At 43.9% G+C, this 11456-nt stretch overlaps 1 protein-coding gene across 1 annotated transcript; it reads right to left on the bottom strand.

Moving 5' to 3' along the window:
• Nucleotides 1-1375: 1375 nt before the first annotated feature.
• On the bottom strand, nt 1376-3377 carry LOC122782611 (forkhead box protein G1-like). The gene is given in 3 exon segments (XM_044047028.1): nt 1376-2628; nt 2630-2862; nt 2865-3377. Coding segments are annotated over 3 exon segments (1485 nt in total). The 5' UTR covers nt 3046-3377; the 3' UTR covers nt 1376-1557.
• Nucleotides 3378-11456: the final 8079 nt, after the last annotated feature.

Here is an 11456-nt window from a genome sequence, read left to right as displayed (position 1 = left end):
CGGCGGCAGAAAAAAGACAAAAGGATGTTTGCTTTAGTTCTGAATGAAACCTATTCTTTTATTTTTTTTATTTGATTTTTTTAGGATTAAAACATTTTTTTTCTCCTTTTTTTGAACTTTTTATAAGCGACAAACACGTGAATAAGAATCAGAGCACAACAGAGTCACAACCATGGAAAACGACAGTTAAAGGACAATCATTCAAAGTCACGGAATTTTTCCTCCCGCTGCTGCAGCCCGGAAACAAACATGTACAGTCTAATTAAATAATAATAAAAAAAATAGATTTGGATTAGAAACTCTCTCTCTTTTAGTCATTATTTAAAAATAAAAAAGAATGAAAGAAAGAAAGAAAAGAATGTGAACGTGCGCGTGTTAACGGGCAGTGAACGCATCACCGGCGTCACTGCAGAAAACATCCATCCACCACTGAGACGCAAATCTGACTTCTTCTATTGTTTTATCATTTATTTTGTCCTTGTTTCCTCGAATAGATTAAATATGAAACCAAACCTCATTCACTTTTCTGCCAATTTAAGGAGAAACTGAGTCACTAAGAACAAACTGCGGCAGAAAAAGAACTATTTCAACCTGAACTTTAAATTCCGTTTAAATGGACGTTTTCGGCAGTGACTGAGGCGTCATTCATTCATTCATTCATTCATTCAGTCAGTCATTCATTCAGCAGGCCTCTGGTCCTGATCCGCATCTCAACACTGATTCAACATGAAAAAAACCCAAAAACCACTCTTTGGTCTAAAAAACACCAACAGATCTGAATTTAACCAATGAGGGAAAATAAACATTATTTTTAGAGGACGTTAACGGCGGGAAACACACAGTTCACTCAAGAGACAAAAATAAAAAAATAAAATAAAAATTAGTGTTGAAATTTCTGTCAAATAAAATTAATCTCCGCCGCTTCCGCTTTTTTTTTATTAACCCGCATGAGACGTTTTTAATAGTGCAAACATGCGGGTTTTTATCATCGTTGTTATTATTATTATCATCATTACAGACATCATTATTATTATTATTATAATAATAATAACATTTATTTAATCTCAAAACTATACACATTCTATAAAAAGTAACGTCTCCTCCACAGAGAAGAGGAGGAGGAGGAGGAGGAGAAGCTTCATCATTCTCTCTGTTTCACGACATTTAAAACAGACGTTTATGTTCACACACATTAAAACTGCAGAAGAAGAAGAAGAAGAAGAAGCAGTGATGATAAGAACAACAATAATAATAATAATAATAATAATAATAATATTAAAAAATACCTGGAAACGTCAGAGCTGCTGCTTCCTCTCTTTTTAAGTCTCTCCTCTTTTTTCTAAAGCAGGTCGTTTATAATAATTTCGTAATTTTGTGTTTGTTTGTTTGTTTGTTTGTTTGTTTTACAACTTTAAAGTTCAGTGTAAAATGTTCCAGAGTTTGTTTTTTAAAGATTTTCACTCCTTCAGGGCGGGAAGATGAGAGGATGAGGGAGGGATGGAGGGGTGAGGTTCAGGTGGACGGGGTCAGGTCGGGGTCACGTGGTTCCGGTGTGTGTTAGTGGATGAGCGGGTTGGACGTGGATCCCTGGTTCTGGTGGGTGAAATAATCGGACAGACCCGCGGACAGTCCTGAGGAGAAGGCGGGCAGAGCGGCGGACAGCGGCGGCCGCAGAGAGTCACTGCAGGGCAGCGAGGACGAGGACGGAGCCTGCGGGGAACCGGAGGCCGCGGCCCGGGCTGCGGCCTGCAGGGAGACGCCGCCGCCGCCGCCGCCGCTGCCGCCGCCGCCGCTCTGCGCGCTCATGGACGGGTGCGGCACGTGCGGGAAAAAGTAACTGGTCTGTCCCGCCAGCAGGTTCACCGAGCACGGGTTGAGGGAGTACGTGGCCCCAGAGCAGGGCACCGAGAGGCCGCAGGGAACCGCGGAGGCCGCGAGGGCCGCGGCGGTCAGGTGGTGCGTGGCGTAGGGCAGATCCCCGCCGACCAGCCGCTCCATGCTCAGCCCGTTAGAGGGCGGGAACGACGAGTGGCTGTTGGCCATGTTCTGGGTCAGCATGGTGCTGTAGGACATGGGGTGACCCGGGTAACCCGGGGACGCGCCGTTGTAGCTGAGCGCGCCGCCGGGCCGCGGGTGGTGCAGGGACAGGAAGGGAGACATGGGCCAGTACAGGGAGCCCGCGCGGTCCATGAAGGTCAGGCCGGAAGTGAGGCGGGCCCCGCGCTTGAAGGCCAGCTTGGCCCGGGAGGTGGTGGAGCGGCGGCGCAGCTTACCGGTGGTCCCGCCGATGAAGACGTCGTCGCTGCTCGGGTCCAGCATCCAGTAGTTCCCTTTGCCCGGGTCGTCGTAGTGACGCGGAACTTTGACGAAGCACTTATTGAGGCTGAGGTTGTGCCGGATGGAGTTCTGCCAGCCCTGCTTGTTCTCGCGGTAGTACGGGAAGTTCTTCATGATGAACTCGTAGATGCCGTTGAGCGTGAGCCGCTTCTCGGGACTTTGTCTGATCGCCATCATGATGAGCGCGTTGTAGCTGAACGGAGGTTTTTCGTACTTGCCGCTCTTCTTCTCTCCCTCCTTCCCCGCGGCGTCTCCTCCTCCTCCGTCTTTGCCGCTGTCCTTCTTCTCCTCCTGCTCCTGCTGCTGCTGCTGCTTCTCCTCGGCGCTGATCTTCTCCTGCAGGAGAGTCGACGCGTCACTTTTCGCCTCCGCTTTTCCTTCTTGCTGCTGCTGCTGCTGCTGCTGCTGCTGCTGCGGAGCCGCGGCTGCCGCTTTCAGCTCGGCTTCGTCCGCGCCGGCAGCGGCCCGCTGCTGCTGGAGGTGGAGGTTCTGGTGGAGGTTCTGGCTCTGGCTCTGGCTCTGGTTGTGGTGGTGGTGGTGATGGTGGTGCAGGTGGTGCTGGCTGTGATGATGCTGCTGCTGCTGCTGCTGCTGCTGCTGCTGCTGGTTGTTGTTGTCGCTCTGCACGGCCTCAGGAACCAAACTGTTGATGGTGAAGGAGGATTTTGGAATCATTTTCACCTCTTTGCGCTCTCCCATGTCCAACATCACCGGCGGCGAACGCAGCTGGGTCTCCGCGAGTCCGTGTGCGTCCGCGAACCAGGACGGGAAGGAAGGAAGGAAGGAGAGGAGAGAAGAGAAGGAAAGGAAAGAAGGGGGGACAGAGAGGAGGAAGGAAAAGTGTAGCCCAACAAACTATTTCATGTTCGGTTTAGGGAGAAAGAGGCAAAAACACACACACACACTCCCTCACTCACTCACACACACACACAACACACGTACACACACATCGATAGGAGACAGATATCTGCAATTAATTATGAAGCCGCAGCCGCTGAAGAGCGGAACAAACATTGGTCAGAGCTTTTCTCTGCTCAGCCAACCACAGGCCAGCTTTATACAAACACACAGCAGCTGCCGGCCAATCCTGAGTCAGCGCGCACACACACACAATACGCGCGAAGGCACGCGCTGCAAGAAGTGACAGAGTTTGCGGCTTCACGTCGACAAAAATATTTTCATCTTTTTTTTCCCTGTAAATTTAAATGTTTGCATTTTTTTGTCTGTTTACACATTCCCTGACACGCGCATACACACACACACACACACACACAAGTCTTTTTATTTCATTTGAATCCGCCTCTATTTGATTTGATTTACTCAACATTTAAAAACTACAGTTTAACAAATGTAATAAATTAAAAACAATATTAAATTATAATTAAAGAGAATTCATAAATACAAATTTCTCTTTTATTTCTCTTAAATGTGAAATATTAATGTACCAGAAATTGTAAAAAAAAAATTCTTTCAGAATAAAAGGAGAACGTATATTTCACATTAATTTATTTAACCATCAAAAATATAAACGGACACCGCTCATTTATTTTATATATATTGTGTATATGCTGACTCTATTTGAGTCAGAACACAAAGAAAATAATTACTATTTCTCATTTTCAGACAAACATTACATTATTATTATTAGTAATATACATATGTGTGTGTGTATATATATATATATATATATATATATATATATATATATATATACATATAATAAGCGCGTGATGCGTCTCAACTTGACTCCAAACTCACATACTTTTTGCAGTGTAAAAAATACGCACACACACACACAGGCTCTGTTTACACACACACACACACACAAACAGAAACACGGAGCAGCATCGTGAGGGCGCGCGGAAACGCGGTCAGGCCGCGAGCGTGCGTGCGTGCGTGCGCTACAACCAAAAAAGGGAAGGTTTAAATTGAGAGTAAAGGGTCATTCCACGAAATCAGTTTTCTCTTTTCCAGCCTGATGATGATGATGATGATGATGAAACAGTGAAATCTTCACATTTTATCTTCCAGGATTAAAGTTTAAGAGGGGGAAAAATTTAAGTTGAAAGTTTGAAACCGTAAATAATTAAAGTGTGTGTGTGTGTGTGTGTGTGTACAATAAACTGCCGTCAACACTCACCCACTCACCCGTTGCCATGGTAACCACTGACACTGTTGTCGTGAGTGTTTGCCACAGAGAAGAAACGGTAGCAGAGTGAAGAAATGACAGATTTTCTCCTCTGACCCTGAACGCATCACTTCACATCAACACAAACAAATAGTGTTTACGTCTGTTTATTTTCACTCTACTTATTTACGTCAGTCACTTAAAGTTACTTCATTCAGAATCAATAAAACAATTAGAATTATTGTAATAATTATTAAGTGAGCTGATTGTTGACACTGAAGTCTGTTTGATATAAAAAGTATTATAAATATTATCACCTGATAAAATGATTATTGTTATTGTGTAAACGTGGAGCAGAGAGTAACAAACAATTTAAAGTGTTGTTGTTCAAAAAAAGACATTAAAATGAAACAAATATGAGGCTAAAAAATGAAAATCATTATTTTTAACCACTTCTGTCAGTCACATTCAAAGTGATCATCATCAGTCTCCTCTTTGACCTTATAAGAAAAGCTGGTTTTAGCCCTCATGCTTTTATTTTGAAGGCCCAGTCTCCCCTGATAACACTGAACAAACAAACTGGTTGTTTCTTGCTGTTTGTTTGTTCACAGCTGTGACCTGAGGAGGAGGAGGATGAAGATGACTCTTATTTTTTCTCAACGATTTAACCGAGTCACCTCAAACCAAACTGAATAAAAAATAACAACATTTTCATCTGTGATGGAAAAGTTTGATGCACTGTGCAACAGGAAGTCACCTCTGAAATAATCAATACGAGAAAGGAGGATGAAGAAGGGAGACGACCTCTGACCTCATTCTTCAAGAGTTTCTCTTCTTTTTCAGGTTTTTAAAGGATTTAAAGTTTTTTCCGATCTGATGTTAAATTGCAGGTGGAATTATGGGATGTTCATAGAAGTTTGTCCAGTTCTGGTTCTTCGGAGGTTTTTCATTATTTGTTATACGATTTAAAAGGGTTTTTAATTTCATGCTTTATTTTAAAAGGGTTTTTTTCACCTTTCACCTGTGACCTTTGACCTCCTGACCCACCCTTTCTGATGTGGTTTGTGTGTGCACCTGAACGCCTCACTCTACAGGTAGGTGGAGCCTCCCAGTGGTCAGTGTGTGAATAATCAAATATTCACTCAATATTTAGTGAGTATTTTTGTTTGTTTTAGTTTAAATGAGGTTTTTTCTTTCATAATACAAGCTAATGTTGATTTTGGGCTTTACTTCAGTAATATTATAAAAAAAAAGTGACTTCAACTTCTACCAAAGTCATTTTCTGGTAAAGATACTTCACTTTATACAAGACTGCATTTTTGTCTCTTCAGCGTCACAGCGGCTGAAACTCAGTCAACTCCATGGTTTTAATATTAACCGCCCAAATATCTCCCTCTTCACTGAGATTGCTCTCTGGTTGCACTCAGCAGATAACTCTAAGCAGAAATTCCTCTGAGGTGATTATTACACTACATGCACATGTCATGTTATCATTTCAGTCGCAGCGGTCATCCGGATCTGACGGAAATCCAATAAGCTTCAGGTCATCGTGTTACAAAAGGTCAGAGTCCGCCCGCATCATTGTGTCATTTTAGTCTTATTACACTGTTCTGGTTATAATCTGATTACTATGGCAGCAACATTACAAATGGAAGGACAACGTAATCATTCTGATAATAAATAATACATTTATGTGGTTTGTGGATTAAGAGATTATCCAAAAAAGTGAGATTATATAAGTGAGTCTGAATTGAATTTTGGAGAATAATACAGGATTAGTACCATTGTAGCAGCACTATCTATCTATCTATCTATCTATCTATCTATCTGTCTTTCGTGGTCAAAAACCGTCACGTGAAGCTAATACATGTTTTATGTATGTCTTTGTTTTTCCCTCCCTGCTATAATTTATAACGTTGTTTGCGCTTGTGCAGATACTCAGTCACGTCATCATCCTAATGGCATCAGTCACCAGGTGACTTTCATCAGGTGAAAATAAATCGCCCTGTCATCGAGCTACTCCAAGTGGTCCGTCATCTTCTTGCTTAGCAATAACAGGCAATAACGAGGTCCTGTTTTTAGCCAAGGTGTGTGGGGAATAGAGGATTCAGTTTCTCCTGGCTCACGTCGGGACAGATGGGGGTGGGGGGGGACAAAGAAGCCAGAAGTGAGCGTCTCCGAATCACCCGTTCTCACTCAGAGACAGAGGACATCTGCCGTGTGACGACAAGGGGAGCTGACACCATTCATGGATGGATTACATGGAAACAGTGACACGGGTACATAAAAGCATATATCACACTTATTCAGTACACATGTGGTGTATTGCCAGAGATACTAGATCTCCTCGCTCTTAACATGGAGCCTAATCGGCCTCTCGGTTCGCCACTGAGTGCAAACTCTTTTCTGCTGATAAAATCCTGAGCTGATTAGCTCACGCTTAAGTCTCTTCTCTGACCTCGGCGCCGAGCTATCAGACACGAGGCATGTGAGGGAACGGCGACCCGCCAAATGTGGAAAACTAGAGCCGCAGCAAACCGAATCGACTTCAGACAATAAAGACGTAAATGTGTAAGATAGCAACAATAAGGCATCGCGGCCCGTCACATAAAAATAGCCCGTGGGTATCATGGAGTTTGTGCTAATTTTAGACGGGGCCATCTGTTATCCTCTGAGGTCTCCATTATAAGACACTTTGATTTAAAATTAAGCTTCAGCAAACTCAATCTTCCCGTATATGTATATATATATATATATATATATATATATATATATATTTATATATATATATATTCACACAATTGTTTGGAGGCATTAAAGGTGAGGCCAAGGTCTTCACTGAATGGAGCTCGTCCAAAAACTGAGCTGCCAAGGCTGCTCAGATGGACGTGAGCCGCTGTCACTGTTGAACACGGCGCGGAGAGACAGGCAGTGACGTCTCTGGAAACACATCTACGTCCTCTTTAATTAAAGCGACACCATTGTAGTATGTCAGGGCCTTTACTCTGGTCTTTACCCAAAAAATGGAACCATTGGGGCAGGTTATTTTGGTACTGTACCTAATGGAAACAGAACCGAACCGTTCCAAAACACGGCTTTTTTAAGTCAAGTCCGTATTACCCTTGAACTTGCTGAGCCTGATTCTTGAACATTGAAACTCAGCTCACTCCGATGCCGTTTGGAACAGTTTCACACTAATCTTGACTGGCGTTTCCATCGCAGAGTGTGCGGGGCTGGATAACTATGTAAATAGTGTTATGTCATAGCTCACCTAATAAAGTCAACAAAGAAGACGCCGACACTCACTTTTGTTCAAAGAAATCTGCAAATGAACATCGACGAAGCCGGTTGATGGCTTGTTACGTACCTGTAGAGTTAGCAGCACCACTGTAGCATACGTACAAATAGAAACCATGTTCACTAAACTGAAATACGAAATATTAATCTTAGAGGCCGAGTCAGCACGCCGTGAGATCACGGTGGTAAAACGGGTCACATCAACACGTCTCCAAACACTTTTACGGCCTACAAGTGAATAAATACAGGTGACTCAAGGCTACCGCTGACAATAAGTTGCTTGTGAGGGCTAAACGACACACAATGGCGGCCTGTTTTTCCCGTAAGTAAAACCTGTCATTACGGCAGCCGAGCATGAAATAGACTCAACAGGGTAAACATCAATTAGGGATGAATTATCTGGTGAAGGCGAGATACGGTGCAAGCGTAAACGATGCCGTTGTCAGCAGATACATCGGGAAACATTCAGTATGTATAATATATTTGTGTGTGACATGATGACAAAACTACTCACTCTACATTAACTGCAGGCTACCTGCGTACACAAGCTCCTCTCACAATGACGCCTCTGTCTCCTTGAGGTTGCACAAAAACACACACACACACACACACACGTGAGACACAGGTTTAGTGTGAGACACAGGTTTAGTGTGAGACAGGTTTAGTGTGAGACACATGGAACATGAGCTGCACTGTATCAGTGACTATGATCAGATGCTGCTGACAGAGCAGCTCCACTATCTGAAATGACTTGTTTGTTTTCAATTTCACATTCCAGCTGATTTTCTCTGGATCAAAACACAGGAGGTTATTACAGCGCAGTGTGTGTGTGTGTGTGTGTGTGTGTGTGTGTGTGTGTGTGTGTGTGTGTGTGTGTGTGTGTGTGTGTGTGTGTGTGTGTGTGTGACTCCTCCTCTGACTCTATGTGCTGCCGTTTAATAATAAGAAAAGGAGTTAAACACACACCTGTGATTTATTACTGTGTTTCTGTGATGTCGGGGGGGAAGTACATTTCCCATGATGCAATGCAGACTTAAGTGAACATAATCTGACAGGATCTAATCAAATCTACGTCAGTTTAATTCTATGATATCTTAAGACCATGTTCACGTCTTTATCTCACTGTGAGACAGACTTCTGTAAACCACTCACTCTCCCACACCAAAGTCCATAGAGAAAATGAGTGATTTTAGCTGCAGGGACACAGGAGCTGCTGGTCCTCTGCTGCCTCGTGTGGTCACTTTGTGTCACTGAAGTTAATCTGAACAAATAAGACTTAGTGTGTGAGTGAGTGAGTGAGTGAGTGAGTGGTTTATAAACTTCAGTTTCCTGTTGTAAAATCTAAAAAACAGTGAGATAAAGACGTGAACGTGTTATTCAAATGTCGCAGACTTACACTTACACTGCCGACTCTGTTGTTAAGACGTTAAAGTGTGTGTGTGTGTGTGTGTGTGTGTCCGCCGCAGCCGCCTGTCAGTCATTTTAAACCTGAAATATCCCTTTAAAGACACATCAGCATGCAGAGCAGAGGAGCCGGATCAACCAGCGACTCCTTTGGTTAGAAGACAATCGCTCTACTGAGCACTACAACAGCAGAATGTGTGTGTGTGTGTGTGTGTGTGTGTGTGTGTGTGTGTGTGTGTGTGTGTGTGTGTGTGTGTGTGTGTGTGTGTTTCCCTATCAGTTAGACAAGTCATTACTCTTGGCTGACAGCGCTCAGCTCCTGCTCCTCTGCCAGGTAATGAATTCTCCTCCAGATAAAGAAAATAAAAATCATCTTTAATTTCTCCGCCTCGCCGTTGTGTAAACTCTGATTCTTTATGCCCGGGTGCGTTGGATTCTCGCGCTTGCCCGCCTGCCCGCTGCCGCCTCCACCCCCGCCTTCCTCATCCAGCCTCTGAGCAGAGAGATGATGATGATGATGATGGGGGAGCAGACGCTCTGCTGCGGATGACAGAGCCGCCATGAAATATGACGGATAAAAGGCTGCAGGTGTGTGTGTGTGTGTGTGTGCGTGTGTGCGCGTGCGTGTGCGCTCGACTCACTCACACACACACTGTGAGTGCACACAGTCGTTACCCTTTACCGTGAAACTGCATCGAAGAACTGTGAGACGCAACAGAATCGTCCAATTAGGACGCGCTTAAGAGTTCGGGCAACCGTGTGTGTCAGGAAGTAAAAAAACTAAACACAAAGAGATATTTTTATAATTCACTCACATTGTGAGAAATGCTGTTTTATCTGAGTGTGAGACAGAAAAACCACTCACTCTCCCACACTGTGTGTGTGTGTGTGTGTGCAGGTCACCTGAGACCTTCGGTGATTGCAGACATTATTTAGCGTGATTTTAATTCAAACCCCGTGAGTTTCTGCAGCCCGGTGGTCTGATGACACTAATCCTGCACCGATCCAGCTCCTCGTCCTCCTGAGCTGTCGTTTGTTTGGTGGTGTGACGTCTCTGTGGTGACTCGTGTTTACTTCTTGTCTGGAGAACTTTCTTCAAGATAAATGATCCAGTGCAGACTTCACTGAGCGCCCCCTGCTGCTCAGAACCACCTGAGATCTTTAGCTGACACAGGAGCTGCTGGTCCTCTGCTGCCTCGTGTGGTCACTTTGTGTCATTGAGGTCAATCTGAATGAAGGACTTTAAATGCTGAATTGACAAAACAAGACATCAGAACTTAGTGATGGAGGCAGCAGTGGATCAACAACTCCTGTGTGTGTGTGTGTGTGTGTGTTCTCTGTGGACTTTGGTGTGGGAGAGTGAGTGGTTGACAGACTTCAGTTTCCTGTCTCACAGAGAGATAACGACGTGATCACGTTCCTATGCCTCATAATTCCTCCTCATCTCTTTGAAAACAATGAAATGTTCTGTATTTGTACATCTAGAAGTGAAACACTGACATGAGAATTGTCAGTGTTTCATGATGAATGATTTTGAAAACACTGCTTCAGCAGCGGCGACAGATTTAATAGAGAAACCAGAAAGAACCTGGTCCTTCATTAAACTTTTATCGGCTCGCGGTGAGGCAGCGAGCGCCGGCGTCACAGGAGGTGAAGCAGCTAAATACAGATTACAATTAGACGTCGTTATCACGTCGCTCATAACGAGACGGTGAGAGAAGAACCAGGGACGACACATTGGCCTGATCTTCCTCTGATTGTGGATCCATTATAGATAGAAGTGAACTGTAATGACATTTATGATTTAAATATGAACCGTTTCCTGCTCTGAATGAAAATGATCAAGACTGAAGCTTGAGTCTGTTTCAAATGTGTCTCGTTCACTGAACGATGAGACCAGAACCAGTGTCTGAGCGGAAACCACTTCCTTCAAAGACCTGGTTCCACGCTGGCACCAGGTCTTTCACTGATCCAAAGGTTGGCTAGGGTTAGGCTAACCCTAACCCTAAAAACCACAGGTTTGCCAATCCTGCAATTACATTCTTTAAATGATATTGTGAAATATCGCACATCAACATTGTCGTTAGATAGTGGAATATTTAAAGCTGCGGTACGTAACTTTTGCTGATTGTTGTTGGTTTGTGTTAACAGTAAAAAAAAAGTTACTTAAAGATCCTGACCTGGGAATCTAAAGATCCTGACCTGAGAATCTAAAGATCCAGACCTGAGAACCTGAAGATCTTGACCTGAGAACCTAAAGATCCTGACCTGCCTGAGAACCTAAAGATCC

Source organism: Solea senegalensis, linkage group LG16 (genome assembly GCF_019176455.1).
Source record: "Solea senegalensis isolate Sse05_10M linkage group LG16, IFAPA_SoseM_1, whole genome shotgun sequence".
Classification (NCBI taxonomy): Eukaryota; Metazoa; Chordata; class Actinopteri; order Pleuronectiformes; family Soleidae; genus Solea; species Solea senegalensis.
The sequence above is the reverse complement of the archived record's forward strand: the minus strand, read 5'-3'. Positions and strand labels throughout refer to the sequence as shown.